The sequence below is a fragment of the Harpia harpyja genome, chromosome 2 (genome assembly GCF_026419915.1).
Source record: "Harpia harpyja isolate bHarHar1 chromosome 2, bHarHar1 primary haplotype, whole genome shotgun sequence".
Taxonomy (NCBI): domain Eukaryota; kingdom Metazoa; phylum Chordata; class Aves; order Accipitriformes; family Accipitridae; genus Harpia; species Harpia harpyja.
The window spans coordinates 42,642,396-42,667,586 of record NC_068941.1 but is presented as its reverse complement, the minus strand read 5'-3'; the positions used below and the strand labels follow the sequence as shown (position 1 = coordinate 42,667,586).

At 39.7% G+C, this 25,191-nt stretch overlaps 1 protein-coding gene across 4 annotated transcripts in view; it reads right to left on the bottom strand.

The window, feature by feature from the left end:
- The window catches only part of GLRB (glycine receptor beta), a 53,129-nt gene extending 28,179 nt beyond the window's left edge, over window positions 1-24,950 (bottom strand). For 2 of the 4 annotated variants that reach the window (XM_052778047.1, XM_052778070.1), the window contains exons 1-4: window positions 23,365-23,470; window positions 21,787-21,940; window positions 9,857-9,963; window positions 7,171-7,238 (exon numbers count right to left, since the gene is read on the bottom strand). In XM_052778047.1, coding sequence (XP_052634007.1) covers window positions 7,171-7,238; window positions 9,857-9,963; window positions 21,787-21,908 — 297 coding nt within the window. In that variant the 5' untranslated portion in view covers window positions 21,909-21,940; window positions 23,365-23,470. Of the gene's footprint in view, window positions 1-7,170; window positions 7,239-9,856; window positions 9,964-21,786; window positions 21,941-23,262; window positions 23,471-24,927 lie in introns of those variants that run through there. The other 2 variants (XM_052778062.1, XM_052778054.1) reach the window with 2 other exon arrangements.
- Between the last annotated feature and the right edge of the window lie 241 nt (window positions 24,951-25,191).

Sequence of the window (25,191 nt, the reverse complement as noted above, 5' to 3'; positions counted from 1 at the left end):
GGATTATTTTGGTAACTGAGGAAAACTGATGCCAGCTTGCGACACAAGTACTGAGGTAGCCTGTATGAAAGCAGAAACAGAACAGGTCTCAAAGAGACAAAATCAAGGCTTTACACAGAGGAAACTTCCTCCTGGATTCAGCAGGACTCTTGCTCAAGGATGGACAGTCTTACCTCTAAGTCTTTTTGCTTTTTACATTTACATTTAAGTCAGTGCCTCTTTTTTATGTATATGTAAATTAAGCAGATCACATACAGAAAAAGAATAAAGGTATTGTCGAAATAAAGTAAAAAAACCCCAACAAATAAACCAAAATTCTATATGTAAGATAACTTCTATCTCCAGTCATCCTAGTTGTCTTCTATGGTGTGTTTTGTTTTTTCATAATTGCCTATTAGGTACCAAGCATCCTGAGATAAAGGCTGTGTCTTTTAGAGCAGTGAAAACACTGCTACTGCTTTACAATTACAGCAAAATGCTAGAAATCAGTGAGTTCTCAACATATTTTTGGTTTGTCAATGAATTCTGCATAACAATCTGATTTTATAAAGTTGTTTATTTTACACATTAGTGCCCTCTTTCTTACACATTTTTCTGTTGATACAATGTGAGTTGTCTTCTGTTGTACTTACTGCAATGTATACAGTTACAGCCCCAAGCAAGTGTCATGTTGAGAAAGTCATGCTAACTCCAACAAGAAGGAGTTCACTTGGCTAAGACCTCATGCAGAATAATTTACCCTGTTGATTTATCCCATTAATTGGAATACGGTGCCCACTTTCCCACATCCAGTCCACCAGTCAGAGTAGCCCAGGTATTTCTTTATTACGCTATACTGTGTAATATTTTGCTTTACTGCATTGTAAGGAAAAGCAAAGCATCAAAACTAAGTAGAAAGAACTGAGGCGATATTTATTAATATGCATAGTTCTGAGAGATGTTACTGGCTGGCAGTTTGTTTTTGAAAAAATATGTAGTCTGACTCTTATTTATACAAAGACCTATATTATCTTGTCAAAGCAAAGAAGAAGTATAAAATAATAGTTAACATGAAGTGACTTTGTACTGGAAGGCTCTCATAGAGAAGCTTCAGAACAGGAGGGAATTCAGGTCATTATCTCAGAAAGCATTTTTTCAATTATACGTATATAATTGAAAATTTACTTTACTTGCTTCTTGCTGAAGTACCCATTCCATATGCACTTCTTGTTTCAGTGAAAATAATTACTTTAAACCATATGAGATAAATACTGCATATTGTTCATGCTCACAAGCGTTACACTATTCATTACACCAAAATTAATTTCCCCATAAACAAGTGCACTACCCTAGTTTTAACAAAATAAGATGCCTTCTCAAAGCCATAGGCAAATGATAAGCAGTGTCTACCACTTGCCTTCAGCTTAACCATTCAGAAGGAGATGTTTATATCACTGAAAAGCAGAATGCACTGGCAAAATAAGAATTGGAAGTAAGATCAGGTGGATGCTATTTTATTTCCTTCCTTGCTTTATTACAAATGAACTTGAATATACCAAACAACAGGATGTTGTGACATTTTAAGAACTTGATTCTGTTCCCATTTAAGTCAATGGAAGAAAAATCCCATTAAGCTAAAATAGGTAGGTTCAGACCTACCTAAATGACTAGAAACTTGTGACAGGGAGTACTTGGAGAGGAAGGCCACCACATACTTGAGGCAATACAGAAAATGTAGAAGGAAGCAAAGAGATGTCAGGATACAAAACTGTGGTTAGCCTGACAATGATGTGCAGAAGGGCTCTTCTTAGAAGAATATGAACTATTACAGCATCTGGTAGCAGTATAGACTATGATCTGGTAAAAATCTATTTTGAAAGAAGTCTGCAACCAGTCCTCTCAAATTTTGGCAACGAATTTTAAGATTCAGTATGTGCACTACAGTTAGGTTCAACAGGGGTTGAAGAAGTGGTCTGCATGAAGCACATGGTCTTCCTCCTATACATTTTACAAACATTCTTTAAATATTGCAGAATGATCAGCATTTTATAATAAAGGAGACTCAAATAGCAGTTGTCGTGGTTTAAGCCCAGCTGGTAACAAAGCACCACGAAGCTGCTCGCTCAGTCCTCCCACTCCAGCCCCGGTAGGATGAGAAGGAGAAAATATAAAGAAAAGCTCGTGAGTCGAGACAAGGACAGGGAGGGATCACTCACCACTTACGGTCACGGGCAAAAAACAGACTCAGCTTGGGGAAGAAACAAAATCAATTTAATTTACTAACGATCAAATCAAAACAAGGATAATGGGAAGTAAAACCAAATCTTAAAACACCTTCACCCCACCCGTCCCTCCTTCCTGGCTCAACTCCATTCCCGGTTCTCTCTACCTCCTCCTCCCCAGCAGCACCGGGGGATGGAGAATGGGGGTTGGGGTCAGTTCGTCACCCCTTGTCTCTGCTGCTCCTTCCTCCTCAGGGGGAGGACTCCTCATTCTTCCCCTGCTCCAGCGTGGGGTCCCTCCCATGGGAGACAGTTCTCCATGAACTTCTCCAACGTGAGTCCTTCCCACGGGCTGCAGTTCTTCAGGAACTGCTCCAGCGTGGGTCCCTTCATTGGGCCGCAGTCCTTCAGGCACAGACTGCTGCAGCGCAGGCCTTCCCATGGAGTCACGGCCATCTTGGGGGCATCCCCCTGCTCCAGCGTGGGCTCCTCTCTCCCCGGGCTGCAGGTGGGCATCTGCTCCCCCGCTCCCCTCCATGGGCTGGGGGCACACAGCCTGCCGTCTCACCACGGGCTGCAGGGGCAGCCCCTCCTCCGGCGCACCGCCCCCCCTCCTTCCTCACTGACCTCGGTGTCTGCAGAGGGGTTCCTCTCACGTTCCACTCCTCTCTCCGCTGCAGGTTTCCCCTCTCAAATCTGTTCTCCCAGAGGCGCTACCACTGTCACTGATGGGCTCGGCCTGGGCTGGAGGCGGGTCTGACTCGGAGCCGGGGAAGCTTCTAGCAGCTTCTCACAGGAGCCACCCCTGCGGCCCCTCTACCGCTACCCAAACCCCACCCCACCAACCCATAACAGCAATTAAAAAGCTTGAAACTAGGGGCAGGGGGTGGTAGAGATATTTATCAGCGTTAGAGCTAGGAGGAACCTGGCAGGTAAAAAGAATCACAGAAGGATTCTACAGGGCTTTGTTTTCCCATGAAACTCCAACAGAAGGCAAGTTGTTTTCAGGGAGGTTGAAAGGGAAGGCATTCTAGGAAATATTTCAAATGAAACCTACTAAACAGCGGGCATGTGGCCAGAAAAACTCCTCAGGCCAGAAACCAGGCATAGCCAATACATCACTCTCTGCAAACTGGAGCACACAGAAGATCATGAAAGGCTTTTTCTACATGAACTGCACTCATACAAAGAAAAGCGTAATAGCACTGTCTTTTAATAAAGTAGAAAATGTCATCTTTAAGATTAAAACAAGGAAACCAAATTTTCCTTTATATACATAAATATTAAAAAGACCTTTCTGCAAGGTTTTAAAGTAAAGAAGGAGGAAGTGGTGTTTTGCCATTTGAGTCAGTGAAGAAAGGTTACGCTGCAAGTACAAACCTTGAATACAGATTCTGTAGACAGATTATCAGCACAGCTAAAATATTATAGCCCTATGGGTATTTATACCAGAAAGCATCTTTCCCTAGGAATCCTTGACTGGTCATCCAGTCTATAACAGTTTCTAAATGTGACATAATCACCATATTATCCCACAAATCTGCAGTCTAAAAAAACATCTGCAAAATCAGAAGCAGAGTTAGCATGAGGATCCTAGACAAGGAGTCTAATGGGCTAGAAGGAAACAAATGACAGGATTCAAAATAAAGGGAGCTTACTGGAAGGTACCCACTCTGGTATAAGCTCTTCTCCATTTTACCTGTACAAATTCTTATTCTCTCTGTAGTTAATTAATTTTTTGTTTAGTTTTTCCAGGTAACTTGTTTGATACGTGTGTGAAAAAGTCATAATTCTCTCGAGTATTCAGCAACACAATATGAACACTACCCTTTCTAGACACAGAGCAAACATTTGCCCTTCAGTTTCTTCACAAGGGCTTGATTAAAGCAATACAGGCTTCTGGGCATAGGATCCACCCTACGGGTCCTATCTTGCTTCAAACCAATATTACTTCAAACCTGTCAATGCTTTTCTATAAAGAAAATCCTTTCTCTTTTAAAACTAAGTAGACTCTACCTCAGTGGGAGGTAATCTCTACTCTTTCCTGTTGAGGATGAGCCAACTGCATAGCTAAGAATGGAATCGTCATGGGACCAGAAGGACAGAAAGCAAAAATAATTGAAAATAATTTTGTGGGATTCCTGAAATACGTGAGGAACCATCAGAACCAGCCACCATGATGTCAAGATGAGGGACACTGTGGGAGCCTGTTGACTAGTTAGAAATTCCAGACATTAAGCCCAGAGCTGGCTATTTCAGAGAAGGGTCTAAGGACATCTTGTTGAAGATATTTCCTTCTGCATCTCTTTTAACATCCTTCTGAACAAAAGGAGATCAGCATGCCAAATGGCCTTTTCTCACCGGTACTCTACACATTTGTTTGTTGGGCCCTCTACCACCACCTCATTGCCAATCACCTGGCACCCATGGTTATTTTTCCCCACCCTTCCATCACCCAAAAGAAGGAATCATCCCTTTAGCATGGCTAAAACAGGATGCTTTACCCCCACGTAGATTTTGCAAAAACCTATGAATTCAACCATTACAGCCAGAAGTGGCACCAGAGCCAAGAATCATCATGATACTTCATCAACTGAAATACTTAGAAATATATTATTTCACAGATTTTGGTACCAGTAATGATATCACTCCAACCAGTTTAGTAGCTTCTGGTAACTTTAGAGACAGTCAAGAAATCAGTATGTCTCGTGATTTCACACAAACGCCTGAGACAGCAGAGATGCAGACAGCCACTCTCTTCTCCAGCACTGACCAACCTTTTTCAGCAGTTCTGTCACTGCCTGCAAATATCTCTCCTTTCTGAATGCAAGAGGCCCCTTTGGTCCTTCACAGACTTAGTGCCTCAGCTCCAGGAAACACTTTTCCTGTGATTCTGGACGTAACAGTTTTTTCCTAGTTTAAGGGACTTGCTTCTACTATCTTACGCATTACCCAGGCCATCTGAAGACGAGTAACAGCCTATCCCCAAGAGGGCAGTGGTTCCTGAATGTCCATAGGACCCAATGCCCACTGCAGCAGGAATAGTTTCCCAACTGATATGTGGAAGAACAGATTGACCATTTCTTTTGTCAGCGCTTCCTGTGATACATTAAGGCAACCAAGAAGTAATCCACACTTCACATAAACATGCTTAGCTATCATGGTGATTGGCTGGATGTAGAAATCTAAATAAAAGCATAAATTAAAGCAAGGATGGTGTCTGAAGTTCTGAAATATGGAGGAGAGCGTGACTTATCTTAGAGAACATCCTAGTAAATTTGTGAGCGACCATATCAGGAATTCACAGACAGGCATACATACATTGCTGCAGAGAGCATATTTAATTTGGGGGGGGAAACCACACTCCTTACATTCATGTTTTGTTACTATTTGGATCTGAGTGAATTGTAAAAAAGGCTCTGTAAAAGTCACTTTTAAAAGCATGCAATAAATTTCAGAAACTTGAAAGGGCCATCTGGCCTAATATACCTGCCATCTTAGACAGTTATCTTACTCCTACTTTCCTGCTCTTCCTCCCTGCCCCTCTTTAAACTTCAGTCCCCTTTTTGTTTTCAGAAATAAATCTCAGCGTATCTTCGGCATACCTACATTCTTTGTTTTAATATCACTTCCCACTAATGCCATTAGTTCACTGACTATCATTTGCAATCAAATCTAAATCTTTATTCTCTCCTACTTAATAACACAGAAATTTCTGGCCAAGCTGTTCAAAAGCTGTTTCAGCCATCACATATGTTTAACTTTGAGCAGCTCTGCAGTCCTACTGAAATGTCATTAGGGTATCATGTAAGCTGGTTCTGAATTTTAAGTGGGTACTTACTTTCACCACCAACAAAAGGTGTTTTATTATTTATTAGCTCTATTATGGTTTATTGCTTCTGTGCCATTATCAGTAGGAATGCTGCCTTAGTCACAGCACTGAAAAAAGCAGCCTGATTTTGCGAACTGCCTAAATGCTTTGGATGCAGCAGATCACCAAAGTTATTTCTAAATGGGATGCTCAGGGAGCGCGTCAGAACTCCCACCCTGAGTGCATGCCCTGGCTGTGGCTTCCCACGTACTGGTGAGACAAGGTGTACTCCCCTCTTTTTTACACAAAAGAAAAACCCTGATCAGGTCAGAACATCTTCAACAATTACATGTCATTTTTTTGGCAATATTTTTGATGGTATTTATTGGAAATACTATTGCAAAAAAAATCTTCAAGTCCCAAAATATTGGAAAGGGCTTTGCTGAAATGACTTCTTATTTTGAAATAGATTTTATTTCCTAAAGAAACAAAAAAAGTCAAAACTGTAATGAGGATTATTTGGTACTGTTATTGACATGTTGACATCTTCTGACTGAACTGGAAATACATTTTTAAAAACCTCACTCCTCAGTTTATCTCTCTAACCCATTAAATAAACAGGAGTAAGAGTATGGTCATTGATGGTCTACTCCGTTACTCCTTCTTCTTCTATTCCTCCACGATTTACTCCTATCCTCAGGTCTACACAAAACAGAGAACCTGTATGCTTCAGCCTTATGCATGTATGTTCTTTTTCCCTCATATAAAGTCCTAGTATTTTCTTTAGTAATACACCAAGCAACCTATATATTAACTCTCAGGAAGATTACTTAATTCATACTACCAAATATGTTCTTCCCCTGAATTTAATAACTTATGGAAATAAGTGTAATTCTTGCATCTTAGAAACCATGGATTTGCTTTCATATACATCAGATTCTAAAAGCTATAACAATCTGTGGACAAATATAGAGTGAAATAGATTAATAGGTTTATGGCATAAAGCGCAGTCAGTCTATCGCTAACCTCATTAACTCAGTTCTCAGTGTCTATGATCATAACAATAATTTCTACTTTGTAGTTCATAATCCTCAGCCTGAAATTTAATTTAAAAATAAAATCTCCGTGTGTGCTATATTAATTTCCTTTCAGTCTTACCATAGTTGTCTCTTGAATTGACCCAAAGCTGTTAATGAAGATGTTGACTGCAACATCGACTGGAATTCCTTAAAAAAAAAAAAAAAAGATTCCTAGTGAACTGCACAATCCAGTAAAGGTACATTATCTTTCATTTAAAGCTCCTTTATAATGGTATCACAATGTGAAATGTTTTTTTATAGGGTCATACAACTCTATCTTTTCAAGTTAGTATATAACAGTTTTCAAAAGCTGTGGTTTTATCTACTTCCATTGAAAGCCAATAGAAATCACAAAAACTCTTTTCAACCTAGTGATAAGAAAACAGAAAAAAAAATAATCCTTAGTCCAGAGTGCTAAGCTTAAAGCATTTCACAGATGACAAATTTGAATAATTTTCGAATTCCATGATTTTCTGTTATCACAGAGTGCACAGTCCAGTATTACTTTCACACATGGTTTAATGGATAGAGGTAATTCACATTTCTAGCAGCAGACACTTTTAACTGTCAAGGTCATAATGATGATCTATCATCCCAAATTACCTGTTTATGGTTTATGATGAGACGTTTACTTATATTGTAAGAGGATACTTCTTTGTGCAAGTCAAGTACATAACTGTAAAGTATGAATAAAGGCAGATAAAAATTGCTGCATGCAGCTTTCACAGCTATCTCGCCCTGCTGCAAGAGAGTTGGAAAGCTGCTCAATTTTACAATGGTTACCAATTTGCCAAGAAAAACTTCTAGAAGCCAGCAGCTGTGAAGATATTAAGATGGCCTGTATTTTTTCGTCTTTTCCACAGCCAGGATTCCTGTAGTTGAAGAGGGATGGGGTGACAGCTGCTACATTCGCCCTCTGTCACCCTGCGGGAACTGATTGGCAGTCATTTAATCTGGTGTTAACAGAGAGTTATCACGAAGCAAGAAGTGGCCTGATGGTTGTGAGAACTAATTATGGTCCACTAGTTTTATTTAGCACCTATATGTTGAGTGTCAGTATGTACATTAGATGCATGTATCTGATCTCATTTACACTGTTACGAATACTTAATTTAGTGGGTTTCTTCCTATTTTCAGCAACAAAAGAAATATAAGAATATATGAAGACTATTTTCATAGAGTAAGCAAATACAGTACAAAGTAATATATGCCTCATCTTATAGTTTGCTTGTCTGCATAAAATATTTTGGTGTACATTTTACATAAATTCAAACTCATTCTCTTGGTTCACCAGAAAATCACTAAGATAAATTTCACTTTTTTTCAGTTAAATCAGTTTGTGTTTTGTTGGGGTTTTTTTAATCAGATCAGTTAAGTGTGATGCTTTTGGTTATGCAATAAGCATAATACTTTGTTTAATGCCTGATGTGTGTGACAGAGCACCCACCACAACACTAGTAGCCAAGAGTGTACTATCTCTTCCAGATTTGAATAGGAAGTGCCATCCAAGAAAGCCACTCATGTGTGAGGAACATTTCAACATAGGCAAACCACTTGTCAGAAAATGTTCTTTTTCTTCCACCTTCCTGTGAGTTAACATTACATGTCCTCCCTTTTCCTTCCGTCCTCATTCTTACCAGACTGCCAGCAGGGTTATCAAAAATATAAAGAAATCTGCAACATGCTTTGTGATTACAAGCTGATCATGCTGAAGAACAGGTAGAACAGAGGCTGGACATTTATTCTTTGTGACAAGGCTCAGTGCTGAAAACATATAAATATGATTCTACAGAAAATCAGAAAGAAGCAGGACAATTGCTGAGAACTGAGTTTAATACATTTATAAAACTCAGTGAAACAGAACATCTGAAAATGGTCTCTTCAAAAGCACAATAAAGATTATAGATTTCCAATTTCTCAAACTATTGATATGCATGTTAAAATATCTCCTAATGTACATTTAATTAAATGTAAGTTTTAAAATGAAAGAACTGATATATGTAAACTGCAGTGTCTGTAATGCAATAAAATTATCTATGTCTTTTTCCAGCAGGGAGATAATCTAATTCCTGGGAAGTGTAACTTACAGCTGTATGAGTTATTAGAGGTTTTGCAGAGAATATGTGTTCCAACCTTTTCTGGATATGTAAGGAAATCACATTTGCCTACATGGAAGATTCCTACATCTGACTACCAGGGAGATGTTTTAAAGTTAGAGAAAGTGTTTAAATTCATTACCTATTTGAAACCCCAAAGTATGTAAGCTGTATTACTAACATATCTTTAAAGAATTTAATAACTGTATGGTTTCCAAATAGTGATATTGCTGATCCCAATTTTATAAAGTCATCTTAAAGGATGTCTATAGAGAATTTTGATGTTTTAAAATACTGTAAAGCGGAGATACTACTAAAGTCTAACTAAAATGTAGGGATAAAAAGACATTTTAAAAACTTATTCTATAAAATCTAATTCTATTTTAAAAAAACCTTTTATAAAATAATAGTAGTATTAATAATAATAATAATAATGATAATAAAGCATCACATGCTATTATGATCATGAAATCCTAACATATTACCTTTCAGCTCAAAAGGTTAAGTATCTTCTGCAGTTTCACACTATCTAGGGAAATTTCCATTTTTTAAAAAAAACAATACAGAAATGTAGGTTGTGAATATTACCTCTATATAAATTTTCTACGTGTGAAAAGAGCAAACGTTAAATTCTAAAGATTAAAAACAAGGCTGAAATATGTGACAAACCTTTGAAATTAGGCCTTATCCTGGGATCATAACTGAGCAATAGCCTATTCAAGATATTGCTGGTAGAATTAACAGGTACTCTTGCAAGGTCTTCAGCTGATTGCTGGCTGTAAAAAAAAAAGTGCATTAGTTACTATTAAGACAGAAATAATTGTGTGCTTAAACTTAAGTCATTTTAAAGTCATGCCATAAATGCCATTTCATGAGCAAAACAGGTTCGGTATTTCACGTTCCACACTGGATAGCCTTCTTTTCCTTGTAATGGTTCAGTATTTTTCAAGAAACTATAACAAACACGAAAGCTCTCCTATATAGCGTTAACTGTTAAACTTGGAAATAAACTGCAATTCGCTAATTGTTCCCTTCCCTCCTAACATAAATATCCAGAGGGACATGATTTCTTCATCAGTAGAAAGCAGCCACCTGGACTATTTTTAGTGACTGTCAGATTAGGAACATAAGTAAACTGACAGCCACTTCGTAGGTGCCAAACCATGCAGAGGCTTTTGGCAGTCTCCTGTTCTCGCATGCCAGCGCCAGCTATTCCACCGAGAGCTGGAGCCATTGCATAATCTCCTTGTCAAGTGCTAATAAAAGCATTTTTATGGAAAACGAGGCCTTGGACTCTCCTCTGATTTTGCAGGGGGAATTTAAACATCTCCATTTACCTTGCCGTTATTGTGCTGGGAGTTAAAACCATCGCTAAAATTAAAAAGAACCTGTGACAGGTAAATGTAGCTACAAGAGTAACATGAAACTGAGTGTAATAAAAAGAAATAAGGGTGCATAAGTCCCCACCCCATGTACTTTAAGCACCTAGCAGGCTGATAATGTCATGTAAATGAACTTGTATGTTGTCTGTAGAACCTGTTCAGTGGTGTTTTCCGATTTTGAATCCTGTCTTGTAATCACTTTTCCATCCTTTTTATGACGACTACTCTGCTGACTTTCTGTCATTATAATTTAGTAACCAAAATGCCATATAAAAATAAGACAAACACCCTACAGAGGCATAAGTCATATGCATCAACACTATTACCTCTAGCAAACAAATGTATGAATATATTTTAAAAAATGATCCAGTTTATTTCCCAAATGTTTTCCATAATCAGTATCAGCTGTTGTTGCCTCCTTTACCCTGCTTAATTTCTTCTTTTCATTATTCTTTCCCATATCAATGTCAGCTTGACAGACCTATGGGTTATTCTTTGTAACACCTTGGTTCACTGCTAGTTTTCTTCTCATCCTTCAGTTTCCTTCATGTCCTCTGGGACTTCTGCATTATCCAAACATTTACTGAAGAAAATATTAACACTCCAAAAGGCTTTTGGCCAGTTTAAAAAAAGAGAGTTGTATGAATGTATCAGACCTCCTGATTTTAAGATGTCCAATTATAGTAGCATCTTCCGTACTGACTACTGGGAAATAAATTAATTAATAACTGTTACCATTGCATGATATCACTATTTGATTGAAGACCAGAGATGAGACCGAATCCTAGCCCTTGCGGAGCTTTTACGAATAACCCCACCTTTAAAATCGACTGTTTTAACTCAAACCATAAGGGAAACAACAGGAGGAAATGAACAAGATCTGCTGCCTTGGTAGCACTTAGTATGCCTTCACAATGAGATTTAATCTCCTCAGTTAACATTTAACAGCTAAAATATTTATAAATAAAACCTATTATTAAAAACATGTCAACCATTTATGATAACATAACTGCATTCTATTCTCTAGTCTCCTTGATACCCTTTGAGCATTTTATCCTTCAGAAACAAAATAATCAGTTTTCTGTTTTCCCTATTGTAGTCAGGATATTTCTGAAACCTAAAGATGCACATCTGTTCAACTATTTGCTCATATTTGCCTGACGTTATACATGAAGGAGAAAAGTATATCTAAAGTCAGCTACGATGGTAAATAACCACTCAACCCTCCTTGAAATTTCGGACTACCCACCAGTCATTAGCAGGATTAGTATGAATTCTGAAGGCTACCCAGAGATACAGCTACCAAAAAGTGTGTATCCATGAGTATAGTTTAAACTATAACATACAGGATGAGAAAAAATTGTACAGTGGCTGCAGTATATAACTCCCCAACCATCTCTTGCAAACACACTAAATCCTCTGTGGTATTTAACGACCACATAGGTGAACTACTTGTTCTGTCAGAACTTATCCAGAGATAAATGGTCCAGTAATAACACAAGGAATTTTTTACTTTTAGTAATGTATGTGAAATTTCACTAGTATGTCCTTATTCCGTGGTCAATAAACCTCTGCTAATTTAATATTAGAGTGATTAAATAGCAATAGGTGTTCTAACCCCTTCGAATAATTGATAAATTCACCTTCAAACAATTCTCCCAGGGTTGTGTTTATAGCTTTTTATATTTGACTTCGATTTGGATCATTATGCAAAAGAACTAATTTATTTCCTGAATTGGTCTGGCAGTTGGAGTAGATGATCATTGTAGATCCCTTCCAACTGAAATATTCTATTCTATTCTATTCTATTCTATTCTATTCTATTCTATTTCTGTAATTTTGAAATTTGTGTTCAGTTTTCAGTGATGACCTTTACCAATGAACAGGTTGCTACAGAAATATCATAAACCAGCTTTGTATGCTTTTCTTGCAGTTACCACTAATTGGACAATAGGAAAACATAAAGTTAAATGTTAAGATTATTTTCCATTTTGTAGCAGGAACAAGACAGAAAATAATGTTCATTTAACTATTAAAAAGACAGGCAAACACTCTGTACACTATTATATCTGATACAAAAAGGTTCATGGCATTGCTTCCTTGCAAGTCACACATCTGAACATCTAAAATATCTACATCAGATGCCTACAGAAACTATATAAAAGGAGGGTCTCCTTAACACAGGCAATAAGATTTCTTTCTAAATCATATATGCCCAGTATTAATGAAATATCAAGACAAAACCAAACAACTAATGAACAAAATTAAATCCTATTTCTTTTTAATTTCTGCTATGGATTATACAAAGAAGTTCATTAAATAGTGATGATGGTAATCAGAACCACACGGGATAACATGGACACATAAATTAAATACAGATGCTTCTAAAATGCAAAGAGGAAAAGAGGAAAAATGTCTAAGAAATTAAATGAGCGAGCATCAAACAGCAAAAGAAAGCCAAATAGAGCTGACAGGTTTATTTGTCTCTTCAAGTACGAGGAATAAGGTGGTAGTTTTGTGAGATCTGAGTTGCACTGCAGAAATATGTTAATACAGATATCTGCTCACGCTGTTTATTCAAAGGTCATCCATGAATTAGGCAAAGGAGATTTACTGCACTGGGAAGACAGTGATGGGAAGAACGGGCAGCAGTACTGCTTTCTGGTAAAGAACATCATGATCACATCTTCCGAAAGTTGTTGGGTAGTGTTCTGAACTCATACAAGTGTAATGCACACACATTTATCCTCGTTTATATAAGAACCAAGTGAAATACAACAGCATTGGCTGTTCTGAGTTGGGAGAAGCAGCACAGAGAGTCAGTAATTGGTATTTTTTAAAGGTGACTTTGAATGAATTGGTTAGAATAGCTACTGGAAAAAAGCTCTGAGTGCCAGTTATATTTTTCACTGTGGTCTTTTACAGCATGCTGTCATTGAACTGCCATCATTGAATAGCACTCATGCGACTAAACATCGTCACAAGGACTGGATTTCCTTCAGAGAGCCTTGCTGATCAAAATGCCTAAATTTCACCTGCAAATCTATACATCATATGTGTAGCTTTTGGTGAGTTAAGAGGTTATGCCACTTTCAAAGTGACAGATGAGCAGAATGACTTAACGAAACAGTGAATGGGATGGGTTCGGTGCTTGGAGAACAGGTTGGGACTATTCATGCCACTAAGATATCTACCTAAAGCCACTACCGCCCCCTGCTTAATTGGCCACTCTGGAATGAATTAACAATAGGCAAATCCATAGACTACATAAGAGAAAAAGAATTTGAGCTGAGATCTCCCTTCCTAAAAGAAGCTGTACTTCAATTTGCTGAAGGCTGTCTGACTCCCTTATAACAACGCTCACACCAATTGAGAAGTTACTTACCACTTTTTCTTATTCAACCTACAATTTTCACATTTCTGAAAAGCTGATAACTAGCCTAAGATTTCCCTTAGATTTCAACCAGTTGCAGTCTGTGTTGTAATTTTAATACATTTATTTCAACTTGCGTTGAATGTATGCGGAGCTGCTGGAAAGCATTAAGAAGTGGAAATGCAGTAGCACTCTTCATAGTAATTGATGAGTTCTAAGCAAGATATGGTAAATACCAAGGGGTAAGGCAACAGAAGTCTCACATTTGCTATAAAGGGAATTTAAAAGCAAGTAATAGTAATAATTCTTGCCTTAACAAGAATTTTGCCCAAAAAACAATTTTGGAAAAAAAACCCCAAAACCCAAAAAACAAAAAACAAAGCCAAAGAATGATTTCTCTTTTTCTGCAAAGAAAGAAAAAACAAACAGTATTCTCAAAAGTGTTCTCACTTCTACAAACAGTGTCCTCAAAAGCCAAAAAGAAAACAAATACAGTTAGTCTTTCAGCATAATACCTGTGTGTGATATAACTAGCCTTTCTCTGGTGTTTGGGAGGTTACTTCTGGTATCACTGACGAATAAAAGAATGACTTTAAATACTGTATTTCACAGGACATGCTGTAAGGTGTCCATCTCCTCTTCCACTGCAGGTCTACACATTTTATCACTGCTTTGAAGAACATGATTAACATTTTCAGCTGATGGCAACGGATAATTATTTTCATAATTCACTAATCAAAATCCAGAAGTTTAGATAAGCAGATATGCATGGCAAAAGGAAGCATATTTTACACTTGGTTTGAAATTTATATAGCTTCGTTACGTTTGCGTTAAGCAAATGTGTCAGAAGACATTATATCTCTATGGGTTGTCATGACATTTAGTCTCTCAGAGCTCGCTGAAGTTACAATGAGTCCTTATCACACACAGTGCTACAGAAGGATGACTGGAGAAAAGAATATAAACGATATTCTACACAAGTGGGAAGGAGAACCTTCGCTGTTGTATTCATTCACCTACTGCCCTGATCCCTAGTCTTAAGATCAAGATCCCATTATGGTGAAGAATCTCTAATTTTAGACGAGAACATGAATATACTTTTTACTATGGCATGACAATCAGGAAAAAAAAAAAAAGGCATGTCACAGGGACGTATTCACACACCATTTCACAACACACTGCAGTCCAGACAGTCAGGTAGCGTGCTTATTCTATTGTTGGTGTTTGCTTAGAGCACATAGCTTGGATAATCTAGCATCAAGCTTTGCCTGCGTAGTTTTAGATTACTGTCTGACAGATAAAAATACATACTCCAACTCACACTGTTCTGTTATCTCCAGCAAAATTTCCTATATAATGCTGAAACAATAGATTCCAGCACAGTTTATCTAATCTATGTGATGGAAACTGACATTTTAGTCATAAAACATGGCAATGTATACCTGAGAATGATAAAAATAAGTTTTGGGAAACACAGTACCTGTCATCTCACCATATATTGTAAGTGCTATTTCTCTGATATAAACAATCAGTGTTCTGATTTGCAGGCATTTGATTTTTGAAGTGCAATAACTCAAAGCACAAAACCAGGTTAATACAAATCAAAGAGATACTATATCATTCTTCTGAGTGACGTCTGTGATCTCTAGTATGCCTAATAGCTACATTTTCAAACTGTACCAGGTGACATCTCCATTACTAGGGAAGATAATTACAATGCCTCCAAAGCAAAGTAGTATCACTCAAATTACATTAAAACTATGGAACTCTGAATAACTGTTTATGTGTCCTCACAAATGTAGTTGACAGCTAAACACCTAAAATTAGATATGTAACCTCAGTACCTAAATTTGGAGGTAATCCAGTGTGGTGAACAAAGAGAAAGGCTCCTTCATAGCAGAATTTGAAACAGAAACCCAGACTGGGCACCTCGAATTGTGAACCCTGAATTGTGGAGGTGAAATAACTCATCTTTCATCTCCTATTGTAGATAGACCAAAGAACACAGCCTCCTAATGTGGGCATGTAAGCAACCTTCCTGACATTGCATGGTGTGAATAACTCAGTTAGTGTCACTAATTCAGTCCTTGTCTAAACCTCTAAGTCCAGCTTTGGTTTCACACTCAGGATTGCCAGGGTTGGACACCTTAAGGGGTAATCTGAAGTGCCTTGTTATTCCCTAAACTTGAGAAAAGCAAGCCGATTCATCTGCCCGCCACAGAGATGACAGCCCCCAAACCAGGAGAACCAGGTTAGTATGGTACTTCATCCAGCCTGACTAGTACTGCTCACAGCAAGCTCACAACAATGCTTCCTTTTCTTAAAATTAGCTAGTTTGCTCCTATCTTAGGCACCTCTGCATCCTACTGAAGTTACCACCTAAGCGACCTTTCTGCATAACGGGCGTCTTGTCGTATCCTGATACTGCATGCAGACATGAAACACGATCAGCATCCAGATGTCTAAGCAGAACCACAGACTTTTTAAAAATAATTTATCCACATCAGTTCCTTGTCCCAGTCTTTCTTCCAAATGAGGTAAGTACTGAGACAATGCATGGATCTTAGTAAAAGCCAACCACCTTGTATGGTGGTATAAGTGGAGATATAAGTGGAAAGTGTAAGTGGAGATACATTCTATATAAGATCCATTTAGTGGAGCTGAGAACAGAATTTAGGCCTATGGTTTTCCTTGCGCTTAGGTTTAGGAGGTGTAATTTAACCAGCAGATCCAAGTATTTTCTCAGTCTGGAGGTTGTATATGAAATACAAAGTCTGTAACTTTACCGCACGATTGTAGCATCTCAATCACTACAGTGTTCAGAATGGAGTAAACACTGCTCGCTGAGAGGATTACTGAACAACAACCAGCCTACCACGCTTAATTACTGTTTTACAAAAGAACTTAGGTTTTGCTTATATAGCTTTATCTTTTACTCCCCAGCGCATTTATCGACTGTGAATACAAATTCCCAAACCTCCTGGAATGTGGCTCTATCTGTCCAGGATCACGGCTTTCCATGAGCGTTACATGCTACAGAATAATTAAACCATTGACCAACTGCTGTTACTATGGGGCAAAAGAATTTTTATAGGAACCAGACCCGGGCTCTGCAATGTACTTCAGAATGACTGTGAGATGTAACTGCCTCCAGAACCAAATTCAGGCTTTTCTTTCAACTTCATTCCTTCTTCTCCCACAAACTGTATCAACCCTCCCATCATACCTACAAATGAGAATGTTCACAAACTATCAACAGTGTCTTCTACAAGATGGGAACGAAGACAAAGATGATTCCACTTTCCCACCATTGACGTTTGGGAGATGATCACATATTACAGATAGAAAGGCCATGTATGCCCAAACGCTTGATATAATTTAAAAAAGGTCTGTGGAAAGGTGGAGAGGATCCAAGATACAAGACACGCTTTGAACTTCTTCTTTAGTCTTTGTGGGAAGAGCGTGTCAGAAGCTGCCAGTTAACCAAGAGAAATTTTAGGACAGACTTTCATACAACTCTATGTTTTAAACACATCAAAGGCTTTTTTCCCCAGTTCCACTGTCTTTTGTTGTTATTTTTTAAAAGAAGCTGTTTATTGAACCTTGGCATCTGTGACCTTTCTAAGCTTCTGCCCTGGCAGATGGCACAAGCCATGTTTTCTGGAGGGCTTAGAGGGCCATTTCACAGTTTTTGAAGTAGCTGATATGCTTTATTGAATACAGGCCAAAATATGATTTCTACTCCTGCTTTATGGGTAAAAAAGTCTCTATAGGTATCATAGAGAATTTAGTTAATCATCTACATGAACATAAATCTCCATGTGGAAAAACACATAAAGGTGAGGAGGGATGCTATTTTAAAAGCACAGTCTTGCTATCCAGAAAAAAGAATGAGATTTAGTGATTGAGGTTATACTCTTAGCATTGCCATAGCATTAGAGACACTGTGGGATCTTCAGAAACGAACATCGTGCAAGTGAACAGCTGAGTCGACTAAAACTGTAATTAACAGGGATAGGTGTGATTAGGAGCACAGTTGTAACTGATTTTGTTAGCTGCTATTTGACACTCTATGCCTTCTCTAACACTGTCATAACTAAACTTCTCTTCCCTTACAATTTCATTTCTCTAGAGATCTTGCAAGTAGTTTTGAGCAGAGACCTTCTGGGCTACTAAGTATTGTGGGAATAACAGCAGAAGCTCAAACATCATTAAAAACCTGAAGTATTTATCATGACTTAACAAAAGGAAAAACATTTTTCAGCAGTGCTCTTAGAAAAAGTCACAGCAAAGTGTCCAACATATTTACCAGAAACAGGTGTTATGAGGAATTATGAACAAGTTAGTAAGAAGTAACAGAGGTAATACAGCTGATGGGTAGTCTATGATCAAGAAAGAGATCAAGTGACTAAATCCATCTGTAGCTATACTGAAATCATCTGTATACAGTATAGTGAATTTCAAAATAAGCTTTGTTAACAGAAGACTGTGATCCACAAAATTTCTAATTTTTTTCTTGAAGAGGTGGACCTGTTCCTGTTTCTTTTTTTTTTTTTTAATATATTTTCCATGGAGACAACAGGCAAGAGTTTTGTTACACTAAAGCTTTATATTTTATTGCACTATGCATCTGTGGAAGCCAGCTTCTCAGATTTATGCTGCAAAACTCCCTGTTATAGGATTTTAGCCCTAATATATCAATTTCTTTGTTACTCGGCGAACAATCAGGAATCAGAAACAAGTATAATTACTCTGTGTTTCATTTGTAAAGTCTGAGGTAGAGAAGGAAAATGATCTAAATGTAAGATGTAAAATCTTACATCTGTTCTAAGCAAACATTACATCAAATAAGAACCAAATGATTAAGCATCAGCTTCATGAAAACCCTTGATAAAAAAGCTGGGAAAAACAGTTTCAGAAATAAATGAAAATCAGATGGTCAATCAAGCCACTATCAAACAATGCACTGAGAAGTACAGCATTATGAATAATCACAAGTAAGAGGTTTTGTTCTAAGATACAAAACAGTTTTCCTAATTGAAGGAAGCAAGTATCTGCTTATGAGACAATAATGAACTTTTTATGGGGTTTCTAATCAGTTTGTTTCCAGCTTGTTCTAATAGTAGTTAACTTCATGCCAGAGGGGCACATTTGGCGAAAGGCTTGTATTCTGGAGAGCCATAAAAGGAAAAGTTCAAGTATGCTCAGTTTTCGTACAAACAAATTCATGCTAAAGTCCCAAACCAGCCTTACAACCATCCATTTCTTAACATCAAACTAAGGAACTCAGGCAGTAACATCAGATTCAGTATAAATCTTTCCTGGAAAAATATTTGCATACCTTTGAATTTCATTATAAAGCTTCTAAAGAGAAGACTGTTCCTTATATAATTACTAGTATGGGGTTTTGTTCTCTTGAGGAGGTAAAATTTAGCTTTCACATGTTGTAAGGACACAAAAAGCAATAATTCATTACAATTAAGCTTTAAATTTTATTGGACCAGTAACCGATGCAAATTAAAGGTAGATTAAGATTTTAACTTATAAATGTATGTTTTCATTAGGAATTTGTACCATTCAATTTTATACATGATGCAAAATGCTGCTTTTTTTCTTTAGAAAAGATACAAGGCATTGTTCTAAAATATTTCTTTTGCGCTTTACTAGTAAATTTTTCATTCAACCACTTCAAGACTCTTTTTGGTCAACCCTTATGGTGTCAGTTAATTCCCACTCCACTGCATTGTGTTTTGGTTTGTTTCTGAGGAAAGATTCCTTACTTTTTTTCCACAGGAAAAAGATTATTAAGAGTACACAGCCTTTTTTATAACACAGAGTGTCACCAAGTCAAGAGGTTTTGTGAATGATTATGAAAAAAATGCTGATGAATGAAAGTTTGCCATCAGTAGCCTGAGTTAAGAGAGCATTAGATAATTTCTCTGCAAGACAGAACTGACTTTCATTGCTCATTCACATGAGAGGTCTTCTAGATGCCAGCCACAAAAACAGCAGTCCTGCAGCCCCGCTATTACAAGTGGTTGTCTCTCAAGCTGTGAACCTCAGCCAAGGAAGATATAGACAACTTGTTCATTATTCAGAAAATCCAACAGGCCTTACACTACAACAATTAATTCTAGCTAGCAACACTGCACACGTGATACATCAGACAAATACTGGATTCCGCTAGTATTTTCGCAGAAAGCTTCAACTGGCTGGAATGTAAAAGTATCACTTCGAAAATTATAGCATTTATTCAATGCTTTTCAAGTATATTGGTGACAAATGACATCATAATTAATAGTTGTAATGTCAACTGATATCAAAAAGAACAGGGTACCAAGAAATACTGTGCTTAAGAGAAAAACAAATTAAAAATCCACCCACTTATCAAGATAAAATTACATCAATGTTTTGAATGCTAATTAAGACCAAGTCAAGAACAGGGGGAAATGCTGGCTGCTTCAGCGAGACGATGGAAGATCTGGATTCAGTTCCCAGCTGTGTAACTCACTTTCGCAGGACTTCCCTGCTGACGCCTGTCCTGGGAACTATGACATTTCTCCCCTTGCTACAAATCTTCATGGTAGCTCAGACCAAAAGCTCCATTCAGAGCTCAACATAACTATTCAAATGGGACAGAATAGGTAGGAGTCATTTCAGATGAGTCATGATCACATTTGAGACTTGTCTCTTACAGTATTCAAATCCAAAGATACATCTCATTTTTTAGGCTTGATATAAAAAAAGAATGAAAGCACTCACCATACGTATAAACTTTCTAAAAAGTTTGGGTTACAAATAAACATCACTGTCAATATTTAAATAGAGTTCGAACTTTAAAAAGTATTATTCAAACATTGCTTCTGTCTTGTTATTCTTTTTTTTTTTTTTAGCTTGGAAAAAGTCTATTAATGTTAAATAGCCAGTCTCATCTTCCAGTCTTCTTCTTTTATGGTCAAAGAATAAATGTGTTTAAATTTGTCTAAACAATTTGATCATTTCAGACACAGCGCTTTTCTACACTTATTGGCAACTTACTATATTCCATCAATCTTCTCCTCAGATACTTATACCATAACACTAAAGAGATGAGCAAGACTAGCCAAGAAAATGACAAAAAAGGTGCTCACAAATAAAACTTTCGCAATGACCTATGGATCACAACCTAAAACTTGACAGGCATTATAAAGAGGGAGTATTTTTAACATCAAGTAATCATAGGTATCCAGAATACATTCTCTATTCAACTGGCAATCACAGATTTTAATTTCTGTATTTTTACAGAGACATTATTCCGTAAGGGCATGCTTTGTAGCAACAATCAATCCACCTCCATAAATGTTATAGTACTGTAAATCATTGACGGAACATGCTGAAGACCTTAGTTCTATTCAACATGCAATAAGAATATGTGTAGGACAAGCCTTCTCTTACAGAACTAAGCTAACCAGAAACTGAATTTCAGTATGACAGTTTTGCATCCTCCTTGCTTTTCTCAGTACACCTGCAACACGATGCTAGACAGCATAGCACTATGGGACTACATTATGTGTCCCCATAAATAGCAAGAAACTGGGTTGGAATCCCGCACAAAGAAAGAAACGATTTACTATGGCTTAGATTTTTCCTTTCATTAAAACAGAGGACCTGCTGCAGAAGAAACACACTCAGTGACAGAACTTAGCTATGATGCTGGTCAAACCCTCTTCCTCCTATTCCCACCCCAAACCCCATTCTTTCGGCAGAAAGCATCACCTTCTACTTCAATTGCCACGTAATTTCCACTGTTAAAAATAGGGCAGGACCGCCATCATACAACAGCATAAAAGAAACAAGGAACATACGAGGGACATAGATATTGCTTCTTCTTCCCCTTTCCTTTCTTTGAAGACTTCTCTTTGGAATAGACTTCTTCAACCCATAAGGAGAACGAGATGAAAAAGAAAACTGCTAGTAAGAACTTCATCTTGAAGATTAAGCTTCAGAGAAACCTTTGGTCTGTGGCGAAAGAAAAGAAAGAAGTTTATGTTAAAAGGGCTAGATATGGCAAATGGGAACACATACCTACAAAAAGTAAACAAATGGTTTTGGTTTTTGTTTTCAAAAGTTTCAGCTTAGTTGCCTTGGGAGAGAGAGTCTGTTGAGCTGTACCTCTTACATGCAAGCAACTTAGGCAATTTTCTGAGAGTCAAACAGCTTCCCAAAGTTAAGAGACCGGCAGAGAGGAACAGATTTAAGTGCAACTTTGCTCCCGTGTGTTTAAGAAGTAAACACGATGTCCTTCAAAGGCTGCCTAACTCAAAATCCACAGAAACTTGGAAACAGAATTCCTCACCAAAAAAGGTCATGTATCAACTGCATTAAAAACAGGTAAATGTGACCAACCAGTCATCTAACAAGGCAGGGAACTGCAAGCCCTCTATGACCTTGCACAGATAAAATAGCAATCATGCTATCTCATAACGCTAGTTATGAGAAAGGCTTGCAAATTTAATTTTATGCACAGAATTTAAACACGAATAACTATTTTGCAGGAAGTATTCTCGCTGCGGAGCCAGCATTGAAAGGGCCTTGCAAAGATGACTAAACACAACCCACAATAACGTGCTTTATTCACCATGTTCAGTTTAATATTTTAACTTCTCACGTGCAAAAGCGCGTACCCCAAAGGCCAGGAGCCGAGTTTGTGTTCGGCCAGATTCGGCCTCACCTTGCCCCCAATCGCAGCCGCGCGACACCCCGGGCATTTTCCATTTGTTTCCCATCCCACAGATAATTCCCAGGCGCGTCCCTGGGCCAGCGGAAACCTCGCAGATGCCTCAGCACCAGCTGCATTTTCCACTTTTCTTTTATTTTATTTTTTAACTCGTCTCAAGGAGCAGTGGCTGCCCCTCTCTCCCTCCCTCCACCTCCGGGAGCCACCGGGATGCTTCAGCCCCCCCGGCAACCGCAGACACACAACCCCCCCCCCCCGCCTCCGCGCCGGTGACGGTCGCCGAGCTGCCCCCGGCGTCCCCTACCCCTCGCCCGGCCTCCTCGCCTCCCCGGCCCGGTCGGAGGTCTCCCACCGGCCCCAGCACCGGGGAGGGAGCGGCCTCCGTGCTGCCGAACGCTGCCGGCGCACGGCGGGGAGAGCGTGAGGAGAAAACGAACGGAGCTCCCCCGCACGGCCCGCCTCCCGCCCCGGCCCCACCGCCGCGGCCGGGCCCCGCCGCCACCGCCGCTGGCCTCGGTGCTGACGGGGCCTCGGTGGCTGCCGCCCGGCGGGAACGGAGCTCCCGGGCCGGACCCTTGCACCACCCTCCCCCCCCCCCCCCCACCGCGATTAAAGCCTGTGGCGACCGGGCAACCGGCGGCGAGCCATCTCACGGCCCTCTCGGAACGAAAGCGCGGCTCCTCCGGCGGCCGGAGCGACTCCTTACCTCCCACGGTGCTCTTTTCCGCGGCCAGTGAGCATGTGCGGTAGCCTCGGCGCGGTCCTCGCCCAGTGAGCATGTCCCGACCGACCGACCGACCGCACATGGGCACTGGGAGAGCGGCGACGCCGGCGGCGGGAGGGCCGGGGCGGGGAGGGGGGGCCGGGAGGGGGGGGGAGCGGGGGGAACCCCCGCTCCCCCCCCCCTCCCGGCCCCCCCTCCCCGCCCCGGCCCTCCCGCCGCCGGCGATGGGTCAGCGAGAGGGTAGCAAATGCCCCCCCCCTCCCCCATTCTAGTTGAAAGGCATCGTCTCCCAGCCTTTTTATACTTTTTATCCAATGATTAAGTGTACTACATCGGTGGACGCTTTCTGCAACGTCCTGTAATCCTCATCGGGCTTCATGGTGAAGCGCTCTTGGGCTTTGGGCTGTAGAATGGCAGATAAAAAGTGAAGGAAGTCACCTCTTCTTTGGCAAACGAGAAGTAAGCGAGCACGCGACCTGGCCCACACGCCATGGCAGGCAGCAGGCAGTGTGTTGATTCTGTAACGCCCAAATATCGGGTACCCTCAGCTCCACCTTCTGAGCAACGTTCCTCTCCTAACTGAATTATAGACACACTCTGAACATAATTCCATGCCCTTCAGAATTTGCTGCTGCCATATATATACACGTGTGTGTGCGCGCGCGCGCACACACATACATGCATGCGGATGCAAAAATCTACTGCCACGGGCCAGTTTAAGGCAACAGGTCTCTCAGGACAGGGTTTTCCAGCTCAAACACAGGAACTTGCAAATGAAACAAAGTGAATTTGTTTCCTGAAACAGAAAGCAAAGCCCAGAGGCTTCCCATAACACTGTCTGCAAGAAGAGAAAAAGGTAAGCTTATTTTTTCAAAACCCTTCTGAACTTTATGTCAGGAATAGAAACCAGGATGCTGTAGTTGTTCTAGAAGGACTGGCATAAACGAACAAAAGGAACAAATGACTGTCGGCACCAGCAGCTTGAGCTACTGCAGCCGAAGCAGGCTCTGCTTCCTGCACGGTGCTTCCCGCAGCCGCCGAGCCTGGCTGCTTGTTGCCTCTTCTTGTACGCAAAGCACCTAAATGCCTCCTTTGGGCTCTCTGCAAATCCACTGGCATTTGCAAGCGCCTCCTGATGCAGCTATGGTTGTGATGAATATTTGCGGTAACTCAACAGGACAACGCATAAAATAGAAATGAATTCCATCCACCCCTCAGGTTCACATTAAATAAGAGCATACAGCTAATATCTTTCTATGACTAATAAAAGTGAGATATATGTGACAAAGTCAAGAAAAGGGAGCTGCTTTGGTAAGATACCTTTAGTATCTTTAGGTGTATCTTTAGGTGTCTTACACCTCACAAATAATATCAAACGCTACAAGAAATATTTCAATAAGCCTTGATTTTTTTTCATGCACTGAAATGGAATAGGTGTCAGCTCTCAAGCAAGTGCTGGCAGTGAAGGGTCTGTGGGAAAAGGCCTCTCCTCCCGCCTCTCGCCATATAAAAGCTGGCCAAGGTCACAGACAGCTGCTTTCTTACCTGGCAGCACCTTCTCGGCAGGCCGGCAGGGACAGAATAATCACACTGCTCACGCCACCCCCTCGCTCGGCACTTGCTGTCATGCGTGCAGGACTTTGAAGGACAGCCCGCACGCCATTCAGATGTCCTACTGCAGCGCCAGCCGACCAAGCAATGCCCAAATGGGAAGGACTGGGGAAAAAAGCCTCCTATGAAAGCCTTGTACCAGCAAGCCGGTTGATCATGAGTAATGGGCCGCGTTCTGCTGACTGGTTTTGGTGATGT